The sequence below is a fragment of the Neophocaena asiaeorientalis genome, unplaced genomic scaffold (assembly GCF_003031525.2).
Source record: "Neophocaena asiaeorientalis asiaeorientalis breed wild unplaced genomic scaffold, Neophocaena_asiaeorientalis_V1.1 scaffold10, whole genome shotgun sequence".
In the NCBI taxonomy this organism is placed as follows: domain Eukaryota; kingdom Metazoa; phylum Chordata; class Mammalia; order Artiodactyla; family Phocoenidae; genus Neophocaena; species Neophocaena asiaeorientalis.
In genome coordinates, this window is record NW_020172817.1 from 2,050,769 (window position 1) to 2,070,287 (window position 19,519).

The 19,519-nt window shown below is 39.3% G+C and overlaps 1 protein-coding gene across 3 annotated transcripts in view; it reads right to left on the minus strand.

Annotated features, from left to right (window-relative positions):
• BASP1 (brain abundant membrane attached signal protein 1) overlaps positions 1–19,519 on the minus strand; it is a 24,809-nt gene that overhangs the window by 1,250 nt on the left and 4,040 nt on the right. The window contains exons 1-2 of one of the 3 annotated variants that reach the window (XM_024741738.1): positions 15,874–15,893; positions 4–421 (exon numbers count right to left, since the gene is read on the minus strand). In XM_024741738.1, coding sequence (XP_024597506.1) covers positions 4–412 — 409 coding nt within the window. In that variant the 5' untranslated portion in view covers positions 413–421; positions 15,874–15,893. Of the gene's footprint in view, positions 1–3; positions 422–11,733; positions 11,816–15,873; positions 15,894–19,519 lie in introns of those variants that run through there. The other 2 variants (XM_024741736.1, XM_024741739.1) reach the window with 2 other exon arrangements.

Consider the following 19,519-nt stretch of genomic DNA (forward strand, 5'->3'; position numbering starts at 1 on the left):
TGGGGGCCGCGGGCTCCGCCGCCTCGGGCTCCGAAGCTCTGGGGGCGTCGCCGCCCGCAGCGGGGCCCGCGGTGGCCGCCGGCTCCTGCGCAACATCCTTCGGGGGCTCGGGCTTCCCCTCGGCTCCCTCCATCTGCTCAGGCTCTGCCTTCGGGGCGTCTTCCTTGGCCGCCTCTGTGTCTTTCTCGCCTTCCTTGTCTTCGGGCTTGTTGGCAGCGTCCTGGGCATCCTTCTCTGGCTTCTCCTCCTTGCCGTCCTTCACCTCTGCGGTCTCCGCAGCCGCCTGGGTCTCATTCTCCTTCGGGGTTCCCTCCTCTTCCGTCCCGGCTCCTTCTGCCTTCTTGTCTTTGTCCTTGGCCTTCTCATCATTCACATTGTACCCCTTCTTCTTCTTGCTCAGCTTGCCTCCCATCTTGGAGTTCTGTAACGAAACATGACACAAAACGAGAAACAGTTACTCGTGGCTCTAGACCAAATGTCTGTGTCCTCCCAAATTCATAGGCTGAAATCCTAACCCCCAGTGTGACCGTATTAGCAGGAGGGGCCTTTGGGAGTTGTGGGTGGAGACCTCATGGATGGGATCAGAGACCACCACAGAGCTCTCTGGCCCCTTTCCCCACGTGCCCACGCAACCAGAAACCAGCCGTCTACAATCACAAAGCAGGCCCTACCAGACACCAAATCTGCCTGCACCTTGGTCTGGGACTTCCCAGCCTGCAGAAGTGTGAGAAATAAATTTCTGTTGTTTACAAGCCACTCGGTCTATGGTAATTTGTTATAGCAGCCCCAATGGAGGAAGATGCTTGCTCTGTTTACAAAGTAAACAGTTCAGAACACTACTGAACTGTACACTTTAGAATGGAAAACATGGTAAATCTTATGCTACATGTATTTTGCCACAATTAAAAAAAGGAGTCATAAAAAAAAAGTAAAGTGTCTAATCGTAGTAAGCCAAGGACATACCAACCTGAGATCAAAGAATCAGTGATTAAAAGACTAAGCTTGTCAATTGTAAAGAGAAGTGGTGCAGTATTTGTTTCACCTGCTTTCCCATGTCCAGCTCAAACACCAAGTCTTGAACAGAATGTCAGTGACAGCCATTTTAGGTCTATAGTAAAGCTAGTAAAAGGTGTCATAACTTGAAAACACTTTGCAAAGAAACGGCACAGCTGGAAAATCACAAATTTCAAGAAAATAATCTCAAACTACAAACTCCTTTCAAACTCCATCATTCATATATACGTACATATATGCACACGCATCTTCAAAGACCAAATGCAAGGAGGATTTAGTCTATCTCATTATTAAGAAGGACCCATTAAAGGAAAACTATCACTCAGAAAATGAAAAGGATGGTGTTGCCAGTTACATTTAGTCTGTTAGTTGTGTCATACTTGTATTCATTGCTTTTCAAGGTATTTTTGGCTTAAAAGAAAACAGTTCCATAGTAATATAAAAGTGTCCTTCATTATCAATTTCTTGATGAGAAGTCAAACTAGATATGCAACTTCAATGGTCATTAACAGCCTATTTCACTCAAAGTTAAGTCTCCAACTTCCTGGAGGTTGACACTTTTATTCTATGAATATATTTGGATCCTGAATTTTTCTCCTCTGGTACTAAAGCATTAAACCAAATCAGTAATCAATTATATATTTAAAAATAATGAATTCAATCCAGAACCGTTGTCGGAGCTAAACAGGCACTCCATTTCTTTTTGTTCAAGTGTATTTTTATGGCATCATATATCAGTGGGAATCCACCGAAATGGTGCTCTTTAGAGGAAAATCTGTTGCTTTTCCTTGATGAAGCATGGCAGAAATTATATGGCAATATCCTCTTTAGTCCACACAAATAAGTCCAGGAGAGAAAGAGAGAGGACACACGCCTTGCCCTGTGCCCCATGTACCGGTGTACAGGAGACCTCTGGTTCTGTTCTAGTTCAGGGCTGTCTCCTGGCAGAATTATACTGTACTCTTTGACCAATCTTTTTGTTTTTTTTTTTTAAAGTATTTTCCATTTAGAACAGAAAATTTGCTGCTTATACATTCCATTCCTTGGAATCATGACTCAGGACAGTGATAACCTACATTTATCTTATTTAGAAGCCGGGTGTTAGGTAGAAGAGTGCTATTCTTCAGTCAAAATTTGTCTCACCACTCTATACGTGAATCTCCTGTCCAAAACTGGGGAAGAAAAAAAAAGGAACAAACCGAAGGATGATGAAAATACTGCTCCAATTCTCAAGGAAGGCCTTTATTATGTTATCAAAGTAAGAATTCCTCTTACACATTTCTTTCTAAAAAGAGAGTGGCTTTTGGTCGCTAAAAAGAGAGTGGCTTTTCAGACATCCGACAGGCTCTATTTGACTTAATTTTTGGTTATTTCTCCCCCAGAAGTGGGAGCAAACATATATGGTAAAAATACTTTAAATGCACCTTTATCCTGTAAGCAATCACAAAACAATAGATGAAAATCTGAAGAAATAAACTGAAGCAGTATTTTAAATTATAGTTTATAACTCTTTCATTGAATTCTTAATTACCCAGTATGCATGAATGGTACACATCAAAATGTCAGCTCTGATATTTCAAGATATTTTGGTACATTAGTTTAGAGCTAAGAAAGAGAAAACCTGACAGGCCTGCCTTTAGGATCTTCTCCCAATTCTATAATAGAAACCCATACACCAACTTAGAAATTACAGAATAGAAAACAAATGATAAATGCAGTGTGTGTATGAACATAACACGAGTGCCCCTTTCTCACCCACAAGGCATGAAATTCTATACAGCTATTCCCAGAGGCTTAAAGTCATGTTGGTTTACAAACCTAAAATCTACTTTACTAAAATTGGGTGTTCTGAAACACAGTTAGGGCCACTTTCTATTCTTTATTTCTGGGTAGGAAATGAATGTACATAATCAAACTCTAAGTAAGAAAGTGTGTCTCCATTCCTATTTGCCTTTCAACATTAATAAACACTCCTACTTTTGCAAATTTTCTCATGTTAGTTATAGTGAGGTATCAGAGGGAGGTTTATAGAATCCACTAGAACCCTGGAAAAGCAGGGCAGTCTGGTTATTTCCCTAGACAATATGGGTGAAAACCTTGCCAACAGCCAGGGAAAAATTAAAATTATAACTTAAAATCTATTAACTGTTTTCAGGGGTCCAGCACAATCCTAATTCCAAACACATCACTAAACTATTTTATTTAATCTTCTCAACAGGACCATGAGGTCGTAAGTATACCATTAGTGCCCTCCTTTTACCCATATGGAAATTCTAACTAGCTGAGTTCATGCAGCAGTGTCGTAAGCAAAAGGCCAAGCCAACAACACTAGGTAAGGCAGGAGGGCACTGTCTAGAAGGTTACAGGGAACCCCACCAAGAAGTTGGCAAACGGGCAGAGCTCTTGTCTCAGGAATGGTACCCACCTTGGGTCACAAGGCTGGTGCAGATCTACGATGATTCAAAACTCAAGATGTTGACAAGATAAGAATGAAATTCAGAATTTCAGGTACCCTTTGCCCCTAAACTTTTTATCACCCCATTTGCCAATGGAGATTTGTATCAAATCCTTAAAAAAATAAGGAGAGTGGTGGGCATATTATTTTAATTATTTCTCATTTCTATTACTTCTAATTTTGAAAGAAATGAGTTGGTATAGAAATTCAGAAGCTGGAACTTCTAAGTTTCAAAAAAGGGCAGTTAAACAAACAAAACAAAAACAACACGGCAACTAGTAATCCATGCTGGAAGGCGCTTAAGCCCAAATCTAAGCTACAGTGAAAGGGCTGGGACTACCTTTGCATTTCTCCACATTTGGGACATTCACTAGCCATCGAGTGACACAGCAAGAAAACTCATACCCAAGCTGATGCACTGGAACTAAGCTCTCCATGTTGATACAATAACCAAACAGTAAAGTTGATTTATTAGTTACAGCATCTCAAAGGAAAGCAAACTCCAGAGCTGCCCTTTGAAATTACGGAAGAATTCTAATTTACAAGGGCCAAAACTGTTTGAAGACTGATGGCTTCAAATCGGCACAGAAAACAACTAACAACCAACAGCAAGAGAGAGGAACTTCACTGTGTTTAATCTGTAAAATGTTGGACAGGAATTATTTCATGGAGACTTTGCACATTGCATCATGGTAGATGTTGTTATGAATCCCATCTCCACAGCACACTGGCCCTGAATCCTTGGGCAAGTTACTTAACCTCATTGTCCTTTCATTTCCTGTACGATAGTAAAGGTCAATCTTAGGAAAATTTTACATGAGGCATCAGTACAACATTTGACATTTCATGGGCTTGCAATAAATGTTAGTTCCTTTCCCCATCATTGAGTTTTGCAATTCTTAGATAATTCTGTGCTTCTAAACCCCAAGAGAAAAGTAGAACACAGGTTCCACACCCACGAACACACACAAGTTCTGGAATCAGGAATTAGAAGCACTGCGATGAAAACATTTAAAAAATATTTTTAAATGGCATCAAGAAGATTTTTGGTAATTGTGTTCCAAGCATTCTCCTGCTGGCTGGGTATATGTGGAAAAGAAGTTTGTACAGTTATCTGCTGTCACCATACTACCACCATACTGCTAATATTAAAATCAGTCTACTACTTTGATTTGAATCTTTTATGTACTTAAGATTCTCGAGGTTACACAAGTCTTTTAAAAATATAAACAGTCTCTTATACCAAGAAATCATTTTCCAGACAGAAGTAAAAATTATAGATCAGTCAGCAAATCTAACTCCTCCCAATTTGATCTGATACTGGAGTGATCATAGAAGAAATATCATTTCATCTTCCCACTACCTCTCCATCACCTGGTCCAAGGAAACAAGAAAAAAAGTCCCTTTCAGTCATCAGGATGAAAAGAGAGCCCAAATTCTTCAATTAAGACTCATTTACTGACACATTATATACATACGTGAAAGACAAAAAAAAAAAATTGATCTACACTTTATCTTGGCTAATAAGCTAAACGTAGAATGTCTATGAGGGAAAGTAACAGTCAAATGTCACCACCTTTTTTTTTTTTTTTAATTTTCCACAGATGACATTTTTCTTGTATAAAGTCCCAAATCATTTAATATTTTTTAGGCACTAACAAACAGTGTTCTAAACCTCCCACAGCTGTCTTGTGACTTATTCCCCCCATCTTATGAAAGTGAGCCTCTATCTAGTTAATTAATCCCACTTGGCTATAAACAAATAGTCCAGAAGAATTAAAATTCTGCTTTTTGGTGAAGAGAGAAAGTGACATTCTAGCACTGTTATGTGATCAAAGCAACCTGGGATGGTAGGTGGGAAAACAGGAGAAAGTGAAAGTGAAAGTGTGAAAGTTAGAGAGAAGATCAGTGGCAGTTATGGGGCCCCCAAGCCCAGTTCTCCTTTGCCTACACCTCTCGTCAGGGTCCCAGAAAGAGATGGCATCCATGTGATAAATTCCTAGTTAGACAGGCTAGGTAAGGTGAGGAATTTTTTGTCCTCGGAAATAAGTAAATGAAGTAAATAATAAGTGGCCTAAATATTAGATTTTACTTTTTTCTCCAAAGCAAATACTTGGAGGATTTTGTTGAGTCTTAGAGCTAACAAGTATTTCTTTTCTTGTAAAAGGAAATCCTGTTTACAAGCTAATGTTCAACTACCAAGTTGAATACAAATACAGATCTATAAGAAAAAAATATATGATCCTACATATTGCCACCCTAGCAAAACTAAAATTAAAAAAAAATTTCTTTGGGGGGTTCTGGGCAAGAAATAATTTGAAATGCTATGCTGTAATAAAGATACTTTAATAGACAAGATAATCACCTCTACGGAGCTCTTCAAATTCTTTGTTCCTTTCACTCCAGGAAGCCTGTCAGGGAACACGGAAGATGGTCCTTAGCCATTCAAATCAGCTAAGTTGTGTTTATTTTGTACACACAATCCCAGGACACACTGGGCAAAATCACCTCTGTAGAAGCTGAATTATCATGGGGTTTCACTAAACAACCACCATTCTTGCAAATTCTAATATGATCAACTCAGCCCAGTACTTTCCTAATATGCACCTGATTGTTTTTCTCACCTTGAAATAAACCTATCTATCAGCATAGGCTACTGAATTAAAACTTAGTCTTTCATTTTGAGAAAATAAAGGTAGACAGGCAGAGGACAAAATGTCATTTAGAAAAAATTAAATTATATATATTTTCTGTACGACTCATGTCAAAAACAAGCCACCTAGCGCTCACTCAGTATGAAACTTGCTAAACATAGCATGTACATTGAGTGCTGGTCCCAGCTGTCAATAATTTGCTATAAAACTCTGAGCAAGTCACTTCCCCCTCTGGGTCTCAAATTTCCCATTCAGTACAATGAAGATATTTAGTTTATTCTTTTTCTGAAAAAAAAAAAAAAAAAAGTGTATATTATGGATGCTTATAGCACTAAACAATAAGGGATGTGTGAGAAAATGTGCTGTGATCAATGCTATGGTCTGAATGTTTGTGTCTCCCCAGAATTCATATCCTGAAACCTAACCTCCAAGGTTATGGTATTAGGAACTGGGACCTTTGGAAGGTGATTAGGTCATGAGGTGGACTCCTCATGAATGGGATTAGTGCCCTTATAAAAGGGACCCCCATAGAGCTTTCTGGCCCCTTACTGTATATGAGGATACAGCAAGAAGATGGCAGTCTACAACACAGAAAAGGGCCTTCACCAGAACCCAACCATACTGGCACCGTGATCTTGAAGTTCTACAGCCTCCAGAATTATGAGAAATAAATTTCTATTGTTTATAAGCCACCAGGGTATAATACTTTTTTAGAGCAGCCCAAATGGATGAAGACAATCAATAAAGTTCTATACTCCTGTTAATTATTACCATAAACACTTACACCATCTTTCACCCTGAAAATCAAATTGACAACCAGTTGGTTTATTGGTATGATTGGATTTCTTTATACATAATTTTAACATGTGTGAAGCTTGTTAAAAATCAGAAATAAAAATCTGTAAAACAACATCCAAATGTTTACCAAATACCAGACTTTTTAATGTTTTCAATTACGTTTAGGAAATGTTTTCAGGATACTGTGTCAGTTCTGTAAGTAATGAATGGGAACGGAACTGAACACTGAAGACGTCTTAGATGAAGATACCAGTGCTAGAAAAATTCTGTTTCATTAGCTTTGCTTGTGCAGAACTACTTCATAGCATTGTGTTTATAGAAGATGCTCAGTTGTTTCCACTTTGCTTCCTTTTGATGGGTAACCTACCAACCACTGGTGGTTCCGCTTGGCAAGATTTGCTCTATGCCCAAATTTTCTGTTTCCTATATATAAAAACCAGTTATGAAACATAAACTGGTGCAATGTAGATATTATTTTCTTGCCCTCACCATCTCCACTACCTCACCCAGAATTAGTTGATATTGGGAACAGTGTTTGCAAATCTTTCGGGAACACACGTACAATGTAAATGCAAGGCTTGACTTTTTTCTAAAGCAAGATTTGCCGTTTCATAGGACACTAACACTGAGCACTTAGTCATGTGTGACCTCCCAACAGGGTGTATTTTGTCTGCCAGAAACCAGCTTTCACCTCCTTGCTACTGTTGAGAAAAATTATCTAAGTAGAGGCTGGATTCACTTGCTTCTCAGTAAATGCTAAAATTCTCAAGTTCCTAACTAGAGACTCCTTTGTCCTTCAAAGTTCGCAAAGGATCTTTAAAGTATGAAGGGTAATTTTATTTATACCTAGGTTAATCTTCTCATGGAAAAAAATGGAAAAAAAATATGATAAAGTATCTTGAATTTTACAAAGAAAGTGGATTAAATTCCTGAGCAAGAATAAGTGTTAAGATTGTCCCATACCACAAAAATGGTCTCAATTTTGCCAAAGTTGAAGGTTTTAGCTGTGGAGCCATTCCCTTTTCCTTCCTTCGACAAGTCTGAAGAGGTGAACACATAAGCAAACACTATTATCACCAATCATTTATACCATTTACTTTGGAAGGAACCATTTTTGTTTTGTTTTGAATTGAGCCCAGAAAATGGAATATTTCTTCTGAGAAAAAAAAATGTTCACTTGTTCATAAAGGCTTGTATCTTTTCATGGATTCTCTTGTATGTTCAGAACCGGATTAAATAGTTTTATCTAAGAAATCACTCATGAATTGCTTATTTCCAAAGTCAAGGGGTAATTCATTTCTACATCGATTGTATTGGAAAGCTACACCAAACAAAACTAGGACACAGAACCATTTTTACAGAGCTGCTAGAATGCAACATAGAAGATTTTGTTTGGAGTTTATCATACGTTGGGAAAGAGCTCCAGGCCAGCTATAGGTTTTTAATACCAACAGCTTTGCTCTGGGAATATCAGCATGAGGTCACGGTGACTTTTAACACAGTAAGGGCAAAGATGCATTACCCACACATACAAGAGAGAGGGAGAGAGTCTGGAGAAAGAGAAAGTTTCTCGTTTTGAATAGTCTCTCTTCACCCTCCCTATTCTGCTTCTGAATATCTACTCCTCCACTGGAACCAATCTTTTTCTGCATTTTAACTTATAGAAACTGAAGCCAAATATTCGATCCCATAAGCTTCTCTAGCAGGACACCTTCAGAGGCAAGACAAAAAAGTATCCAGCAGTAAAGGATTTAAACCTTGACTCCATTCTGCACTAAAGCAATGGTATTAGGAATAGAAGCCCATTGGAACAGCTTTCCTGTTCCCCAGTGTTAAGAAAGGAGCCAATTAGCAGACTGTGGTGAGTGGACCCATGGAGCTGATCTGGTCCTCACTAGTCTCTATAGAAGACAGTTCTGCCCCTTTCAGTGACTGAGGCTCTCCGGCTACCAAGTGAAAACACACAGCTCAGTCCCTCTCCCCATATATTCCTTTGGTTTCGGTTAAGACAGCTGCCACTGTTTTAAGACACAGGCACAACCCTACCTACCAGGATAGAATCTAATCAAAATTTTAGCCGTTCTGGAAGTTGTTCTTATGGCTTTCCAATAAAATGTGAGGTTTCTGGGAGCTATCATTTACTGTTTCCTTTCTTTAGTCTTTGAAATAAAATACGTGCTAAGTAGTCTGAGTGCAAGTGAGGGAGAAGGGGGAAGTGTTGGATCAAAAGGAGTTTTGAGTAGGAGAAACAACAAGAGAACTGTCATCACCAACTTTAAAATTTCAGTCCTTTGAGGGAGGTCTAAGTAATAGCACACCATCAGGCATCCTAGAAGAGTCCCTCTAGAGAGCTGCATTATCGAAAGAGCTTTCAAGAACCAATCTGCATTCTGCTAGCAAGCAAAATTATTGGTAATTAAATGTTAGTGTTTACCTCAGCCCATGTACTGAATTTTAGATGTTTTGATGTGCAGATGACCACCGTTTGTGACTGCTGAATTTTCATTTAGGTAGCACTTTGTTGGTTATATCCATTCGTTAAAGCTTCCCACATCTTCAGATAAAAAAATGCAAGCCCCAATTATAGCACTGACTCTCTTCAGAAAATGCAACCTTGCATAATGACACAGTTTCCAGGCATTAACTACCCCCAAACCACGGGGATTACATGCACTGCATTCTTCCTACAATTAGTACGTATTCCATGACATCTCCCAATTCCATTTCTCATTTGCATACTTCTACATTTTTCTACTCTGTCAATGAACAATAATGCAATTCTGTGACAATGAAAATCACTGGCATACGTTAACTGGTGCATAAAACAAAACAAGAAAATGACTGATAATAGTATTTCTCCATATGGTCTGAAAGTTACTATATTATGACTTCCAATGCTATTCCTATTTCTATCTTCTCTCTCTACACTAATATCTAGGCATTTTCCATATAGGACAGTTTGAATCATACAAAGGTCCCATCCATTGCCAAGTTCCTATTTCGAAAATACAAATTTGGATTAATTAACCACGTCATCTAGAACCAGGAGACTAAAGTTCTTAAGGATAATGTCAAACAGATTACAAGTCTATAGACTCCAAGTCTATAGCAAAACCCAACATGAATATGCAACAGTATGTGTCAGAGACTGAAGTGTTATTTCTGGTTTGACTGCTGCTTCACGGTGTGATCAAGACAAGAAACAGTCTCCTTTTGATTCTGTTTCCATTTGTGAGGCAGATATATCTTCTTCTGATTATAAGATGGATACAGAATCAAAAAGAGACTGTTTCTTGTCTTGATAACATATGAAAACGAATCAATGTTTCCTGACAAAGTTAAACATGCGACCATAGCACATTAACTGTGTCACTCTGCAAATTCAAGGCTGCAAAGGTTCAACAGGTATAAATACAAGATAATCCATTACTGATTTGTTTAAAGTAACATACAAAGTTAGAACTGACTCATAAGTTGCACCTGCAGACAAACATCACCAGACATGTTGGCTTTACAATGACTCAGGCTGAAAGAATCCAACTTGTCAGTCAAACCTAGCTGAAGCAAATGTTGGGGAAAGAGAAAGGAAAAGAAAATTTTTTTTTTTTACCTTAAGGAAAGAATTTACAAAGTATGGAGAAACACAACAAATTCAAAATACATTTTCAGTAAGAATACAGCGAAAAAAATCTAAAACATATGGTTGGTTATGTCCAACAATTTCTATTTTCAACAAACAACTGTCCCTTTTCTTTCAAATACCAAAACTTTTATTCTAAAAGAGGAAAATGAAATAAAGATAATGTAGCCTATGTGTATTTTTGGTATTCCCATCAGGATGTACTTTGTCATAATGATTTGCTCTCAGGTTTTCTATTGTTGGAATTACTGTTGTCAGTATCTGATTCAGTGAAAGCTTCCATTCAGCAACTGTAACATCACCAACATTTAGGGTATCAGAATGTCCTCTGGGGAGAGGGACTATAGTAAGAGCTGTCAACCCATGTCGAAATTTCTAATGCCAACCTATTAAATACAAGAGTAAAACTTTAAAGAAAACATTTTCAAGATAATTTATTTCCTTGTCACAATAAATATGTTCAACTTTGTAAAAATGTACTGTAAAATGTGCAGGAACTATTTGAAAAACACACAGATACACATACACTGCTACAACTCAATTTTCCCAAAGAGGTGGTTAGGATCAGTTAGAGCTACACAGTCAGAAAGTCCTCCTATAGAAAAGGAAATTAATCACAAGTGACACTTCCATTATTCTCCTTCATGATGTTCAGGTCAGCCCTACAGAGCATCCTCAAAGTATCTTTGGGGATCTCTCATCAAAAATTCAAAACACAGAATAGTCTCAAGACCTTCAAATCTTCAGAAATTATTTTAGGAAAAAATCGACTTGATCTTTAGTAGGAAAAGAAAATTTTTTTGAAGTTAAGTAAGATATGAGAACGTATGAGAGCAAAAAGCCTACTCTAATCTAAGTTAAGACAGAGACAATTAAAATTAGAGTAAGTTAAGCCTCATAAGAGAGCAAAAAATAACAGTTTTCCCAGAAGAGATGACCTTTGGTTGGACTCAGGAGATGAGAAAAGTTTTATAGACAAGATGGAGTTTGAGAGAGTAGAAATATCAAAAGTACTTATACACGTAGAACTTACTCTGTCTAGAACTGTCTTACTATTTAATCTTTACATATATTAACCCATTAACTGTCTCATCAATCCTACAAGGAAGAAATTATTACTACTTCCACTTTACCATGAGGAAACTAAGGCATGTTGGAGCCAAATAACTTACCCAAGATCATATACTAGTAGTCTGGAGATGTGGTGTGAACCCACGCACTCTGGCTCTGGAGTGAGGTCTCTTAACCATCATGATAAACTGTCTTGAAAGATGACTAAGCTACCTTTAGATCAAGATAGGGAAGTAGGAAGTATTTATGTTAGAGCAAACCAACAGAAGAATCCAGTCGAGTATGAGAATAATCTTATTTATATTTAGGAGCTCGGTGAGAAAGAACTCATCTACCTGGAGGGAGGTATGATGGAATATAATCTATCAAGGTTGCCTAATCGAATGTTTGAATTTAGGTGGCAGAAAGCAGAAAACCAGCTTTCTTCCAGAAAGGGAAAAAAATAAATATGTTTCAGAACTCAACAGAGAATTTTAGGAAGCAGCTTGGAGGAGTTATATTCTGCTACAAAAAGATGAAAAAAGAAACAAGAACATGAACTGTGCGACTTGACCTTGTGATGAGTTGTTAACTACTGACCCTGGAGTGACTCAGGTTGAGGAGTGAAGACACATGCCTCCTTGGAAAGGCTCAAAGAACGCATGAGGAGCCAGAAAAGATAGCCACAAAGGCCCACACTGAAGAGCGTGAGTGAAGTAAAAGCAATGTCAAGGCAAGAATTTGCAACTTTGTCAAGACTGAGTTTTGTCTATTTGTTTATAAGCAGTTGGAAGACTGAAAATATATACGGGAAGATGGGATGAGACTAAGAATAAAGAGAGAAACGAAAGTGGAAGGACAAAGGAGAAATAATTGATAAGGCAAGGTTCCGGAAGACTCAGAAAGGTCAGTCAAGATTAAGCTTGGTAAGGAAGGACCCTTAACTATACAGGGGGCAAGAGAAGAGAGGAGTGAAATGAATTCCAAATCCAGTGGTTTTCCCAGCCTGGCCACTGGCATCTCTGTCTTTCAAGTGCACGCAGTCAAATCTGAATGATTCCAGACCAAGACTCAATAAGGTCTCTCTAGAGTAAATGTTTGATCATGTGTCTTTGAAACAGTCATTTACCTTTTGGTACTTTATCTTCTCAGTTCTTTCATGTAACAGTGAGGATTTCTCAAGTACTGGGAGGAAAAGGACAGACATTTCATCAACCAAAATGCTTTAAAATGCTAAAGAATTAACATAGTGATCACTAAACCAGGAGAGGTCTTATTGTGAAAGAATTTAACATGCGGAAGTAAAGCAAATAGGCTTAGTGCATTATGAAGGGGTTTAAGAGTTTCTTAGATAAGAAATGCATAGCTGATATCTAGACCCGTATTCATACAGTATTCATGTATGAATTTTTCAAATTCTTTTCCCATTTAGGTTATTACAGAGTATTAAGCAGAATTCCCTGTGCTATACAGTAAGACCTTGTTGGTTATCTATTTTAAATATAACAGTGTATACAAGGGACATTAATTCTTAAGAACTTCATTACTACCCTTATCCTTTCCTTATTATGCAATCTAGTCTTGGTTTTAGATAAGCCTCCATCTTTGGTTATTTACCTGTATCATCATTGCTTAACCCTTTTATACTGTGATTGTGCTGGAAGTTTTAGCAGTAAAATAGATCTGACCCCACTTCAACATCGACCTGAAGTCTAACTTCAGATTTATTCAACGTAAATATAATGACCTCAGAAGAAAGATTTTGTTTTTAATATTGGTAAAGCACAATGGGTACTTGGTAAGTACTACGGACTCACTATCCACTGAAACATGCAATTTTCAAGTTTTATAACTTGAAAGAGTTATAAAACTCAGAAGATGAAAGTCTGTACAACCAGATAAATTGAGTTATGTAAACTCTGCTTTCACTTAGCAGTAGAAATAAGTATGCTAAATTAGAACTGAAATGTCCATTCCATTCAATGAGACATGGCCAAATTCCAGGGATCATCCATGATGGCAAACTCTGAAGCACTAGAACCCATCACATAATTAAAACAAGAATACACAGAAATCACTACAATATTGACAAGACATTCTTCTTTTTAGGTTACTATGTGCACATCGTAGGGACCAATTCTTCAAAGTGTATCTCCTAACTGAGTCTACAAGTTTTGAGCATAAAACTCTGAATTGACGCTGCTGTTATAAATATGACAGATGACAGTTAAGCCTGTCTTGAATATAAAGGTTAACTAAATGCAGACCTCACACAGAGGGTTTTTTTCCCCCGCTTTTAAAATATCCTGCCACATGCAGCAAACACTATCAGAAAACATGTATTATTCATCCTCATCAATAGTCTAATATGCTTTTAGAGTCTGCTGTACATTCACATCGTTATTTATTTGCACTTAACGGGTAAGGTGGCCCTTTCCAAAGCCCTGGTTACAGCATCCTAACATATGACTTTATATGAATCACCTGGTCTTTTATTCAATAAAGCTACTAAGTGAACCACAACCAGTCCAGGAAATTCAAGCCTCTGATATCACTTCTGAACCTTTTCTCTCTTCCACAGAGTCAGGAAACTATCATGTCTTATCACCACAACTAATTTTGAATTCTCGAAACAGAGTTAAAATAAACCACAGGGGAAAAAAACTTACAGGAGCTGAGATATTTTTGCTACTTATTAATGGACTAGACAGACCATCATGGGCTCTGGAGCCATAACAGGCTTGCTCAGTGTAGCTCACTCGACAAAGACAGGCTGGTGGCCAAGGAGACGGGGAGGCGGCCCACCTACACCAAGAGGAGTTGCAATTTTACTTCTAGTAATTTCTATATCCAATCATCAAGGGAGGTTCACACTTTCTATGATTGTCTGAAATCGTGATATATTGACATTTTAATGTGTCTTTCCTGCCCCCCACCCCTCCCTGGCACCAACAGCAAATGCAACATTTCCAGTCCTAAAACTATTGCATATTTTAATCATTTTTGATGACAACCTTTCCAAAATTCTTCATACGTGTCCTTGATTTTTAAACAAAGAATTTGCTTTTTTCTTGGTGCTGTGCTTAGCACAAATAAGGATTCAGTAAATGTATGCTGAATTAAGAAACAATGCATTAAATCCACAGGCAGAAAGTACGTGCTATGTCTGTCTTCAAGAGGCTCCTACAATGTTGAGTTTAAGCAACACAGTGTAACATTTAATGTTCTTTGTCATCCAGCCTCTCCTTACAAATCAAGTTTATCTCTCAGAACTTCTCAACCAAACACTCTGTCCCAAGCTGTCCATGTTCACACTCCCTGCCACACTTCTGCCTTCTTCAAATTTGAGCATCGTAGCTACTTAATGAAGCATTGAGCAATGAAGAGACATTGAAGGTTTGAGTCCCAGAGAGCTGTGGGATTAAAAACATAACTGAGGGGTATTTATTCCCAACCATGGAACTCCTGAAGAAAAAAGACTGCCTTTCATCCCCAGACCTGGCATGTGGCAAAAACGCAATACATAGCTTTTCAAGTGATGACTGAATGGTAATGAATTCTAACTGAAGCTACCGGAATTCAATACCAATTTGTTCCTTATTCATTATGTCATTTGGAGCAAAGTGTCTCAAATTTTCTCTTTTGTTGATATTTCAATGTAATGTGTCAAATAGAAGTAGTGAGATGTGTATATATAGGAATCACCCGAGGAGCCTGTTAAAAATCTAGATCTGCGGTCTCGTTACAGAGGTTAATTAGCGGGTCCAGAGTTCATCCTAAGAATCGATTTTTCAGCAAGCTGACCAGGTAGAGCCAGAGCTGGTGGCTCAGAGCCACTGGCTGAGAAATACAGATACATGGAGTTTGAAGTGACATTGAGTCAGTTAATGATTTTTCATCATCTGTAAAAACTGAAACATGAAAATCTCCCAAACCAGTGTGATTACTGGTGGTTACAAAGCTAAAAACAAGCATGGCAGAACACCTAGCTGGGTCTAACCTGCAGATAGGGGTGGACAGAAAGAGGTGGTGTCAGCCCCAGTGAAATCTCATCAACTACTGAGCCATTTTGTCTCTGGGTGCTCTTTGCTACCAGAATCACAAATAAGTTAGAATTACCAAGGCTTATTCTCCTTCCCCCAAGCTCCCCAGCATCCAATTGTCCCACCGCCTGTCTACCCTCCTCTCCAGCACTCTCCCACCTAAGCCCCTCCTTAATGCCATTGTTCAGCCGCAGAAGGGGCACCGCACAAGCAGCCCACCTAGAAGAGCAAGGTTCCTGACCGAAGAGCAGTTTTATCAGCCGCAGAAGAGCCCCTGTGCCTACACCAGGCTGTGTGCAGTCCTTTGTTACCCCAGCAACTTCTGTCACTGGGTGGGGGAAATACAGCACCGTGGATGTTCAGCTCTGTAAACTCCTTTCTTACATAATGTGAGGCTTCCGTTGTTGTTCAACGTTTACAGTCCGCCCTGTTGAGTCAATACTGTTTTCAGAAGCATCCATTTTATGTAATTAGACTTCACGTTTCAGAAAACAGGTTTTCCTCTTTTCATTCCAAATGGAACTTTGATGGCTTGCCATGAGTTTTGAGCCCTGATCCAGTATAGGAGAAAGCCTATGGGCAATGGGGTCAGCAGGCCAAGTTCAGCTATGTGAACTTAGGCAGGAACGTTAACCTCAGCACACTCAACCTCACCCTTAAAAAAAAGGAAAAAAGAGGGAGAGGAGGTTATCAATAGCATTTAAATGGAGTATTTGCAGGAAAGAACATAGTTCAGCTAAAGACACACAGTAGGTATTCAGTAAATTTTTGTTTACTCCTTTACCTAAGACCATGTCTCAGTTCTGTTAATATGTAATAGGGAGTAATCTTGAATTTCAAGATTAAGTAAAACAGAGGTGGAAAAAATTACTGTGTTCAAAACACGCAAACAAATGGAAATTGATACAATTATAATCAAAATAATAATCACGGGCTTCCCTGGTGGCGCAGTGGTTGAGAGTCCGCCTGCCAATGCAGGGGAAGCAGGTTCGTGCCCCAGTCCGGGAAGATCCCACATGCCGCGGAACGGCTGGGCCCGTGAGCCATGGCCGCTGAGCCTGCGCGTCCGGAGCCTGCGCTCCGCAACGGGAGAGGCCACAGCAGTGAGAGGCCCGCGTACCGCAAAAAATAATAATAATTACTTTCATTAACATTTAAATTCTAGATTAAAGCCTGCAATATCCATTATATAATCTGTAGATTTTAAAAGCAGTGTTACCTAAGGGGCAAAATCTTACAACGATGAGAACAGAGGTTGGTTTGGGACACTAGTCCGTCTTCTCCCCAGGTTGCCAGCCTCCTAAATAAAGCAATCAACACTCTCCACTGTTGGCTTTGAAGCAGTGGGCAGCTGAACCTGAGTTTGGTAACACTGGGAAAAGATGAATGCCAACCAGGAACGCCAAAAGGACTGAGTGAGCCCAGCATACACAAGAAAATGCCCCAGGGAAAATCAAAAAGGGACAATGGGGCTTAAAATGTGCTTTAAAGCAACCTTCTGAAAGGGAGGGTTTTTTTCCAAATCTATTTCCATCCTATTTGCTTTTGATTGAGAAGAGCCATGGGGAAGAGCCATGCTCAATATTCTGTTTTACCAATTTCACCTGTTTGGAGTTCATAATAGTTTTACGATGGAAATATCAATAAACCTTCTCCCTAGGAATATTTTATTCTTCACCTACAGCTATAAAATATTACACTTAAACATTTTAAAGTAAGAAAAGAATGACCAGATATCCTTCCTCAATTTTAGCAAAAAAAAAAGAATTCAGGCAAGAAGCCAGCCACTTCTCTATTTTTTCCTATAGGCTTAGAAAAGCAAGTTAAGAAAAGCCAATTGCCCGAATCCACGAGCATTTTTCTTGGAATTCAGGGGGCACTAGGGAATGTGGCATTGCATTCTGAGCCACACCAGCGCACGCTGGTACTCAGCCTGCTGACCAAGTGCTAAACACCATCCCAACATGTGGAACTGAAAACAGGGCACCCATTTCATGCCTCAGTGGAGTCCCTCTTGAGCTGCTCAAGCCACACAGTAACTCATCTAAGGCACTCTCCTTTGAAAAGGAGCTAACGCCATTCCTTGTACATGTTTTGTGAACCTGAATCTTTACAAATATCTGTTAAACTTGAACTTGCGTCTCACCATAGCCACTACTGGCTGCTTATGTTAAACAAGCCACTTTTAATTCCCCTGGGCTTGGTTATTTCAGTTGTCATATAAATGACTAGAACTATATACCTTAAGTCTATATTTTTTTATCTTTACATAAATGTGCCGTAATAATGCACATATTTAATTAGATTATGCTGAGCACTCAAATCCACTAATGCATTTATTTCAGAAATGTCACTAACGTCCAAGCTCTGTGCTGGATGCCCAAGGGGAAAACAAGGTCAACTCAGACAGCCCATAGATCTTTCAAGTCTAGGTTATAGGAAAATTATGCCTCTTAAAAAGATCTAAGGTAACAGCAAATGCTAGCTCGTGGGCTGGATTCTGACGGTATGGCTTAAACTATTTTAACAAGTACACTACGATAGAAAGTCAATTTATTTTGCAAAAGTTAGAGCAGAAAATACATAGGCAGGGGCCCATATCTCATTAGGCTTTCTCTGGGATGTCCTTCAAGTTTTGTTCTGCACCGAGATGCGGACTAAGGTTGGAACTGCTGAAAGAGGAGTGCTGAAAGGGGTGTAAAGGCATGCTGCTACCAGACAAACGAGAGGAAAGGAACACCTCAAGAGTGACTCAGTCAGTCATAAATTTCTTCTGACCAGTAGACCAAGGGTCCTACCTGTGCACTCAACCCATGTCTCCTGTGTGTGAATGTCTGCAGCTCACTGTCTGTAAATGTACTCTGATCTGAGGACATTGCTAAATGGAATGTGCCAGTGACAGCGTGAGTCTTAAGCAATCCTGGAGTTGTGACAGATACATTTGATGAGGGGTGTACTGTCTTAATAAAAAAGTCAGAGGCAAACATAGTGTCCATTGAAAACAGAAGGTGGAGGTGATAGAGAAGATGTATTTAACGTGACCAAGTTTATCTGACTTATACAGGCAGGAAAAATTAAGCCTCAGTAAAGATCCCGAGGGTTCTAGTACTCATTCCCACCACCAACCTTGCGCTCCCACAACTTCCTACCCTGTAATACCTTCAGGGTAGTGGGTAAAAAATTACAGCATTTCCTGATTGACGCTAGGCATCAGTGTGGGGCAAGAGATTTCAAAACACACACCAGCCTTAGACTGGCACAGGTACCACAGATGCCATACCACTCTTCAGGTGTACAGAGAGTATAGAATCAAAGCTTGGAAGGTAACACTAGGCTATGACTCATGAGTCTTTTAATGGGAAAATCCTAGTGAACCTATTATAGTATTAAGTGGGTAAATTATTCTACTATATCATTACCAGGAGACTTAAAATAGATTAACTTGAACCAAACGGAAGGAAAATCTTTGTTAGAACGGCATCCTCTAGCCCTTGAGACTGTCCACCCATCCCCGCCATTTCTGGGCCTACAAGGTTTTCCTTGAAATAAAGGGCTTGGGGCTTCCCTGGTGGCGCAGTGGTTGAGAGCCCGCCTGCCGATGCAGGGGACACGGGTTCGTGCCCCGGTCCGGGAAGATCCCACATGCCGCGGAGCGGCTGAGCCAGTGAGCCATGGCCGCTGAGCCTGCGCATCCGGAGCCTGTGCTCCGCAACAGGAGAGGCCAGAACAGTAACAGGCCCGTGTACCGCAAAAAAAAAAAAAATGAATTAATTAAAAAAATAAAGGGCTTGAGCGATTTCATCTCTAAAATGTCATGTGTATAAAACACTATTACAATAAATACCAATATAGAAAAATTTGCATG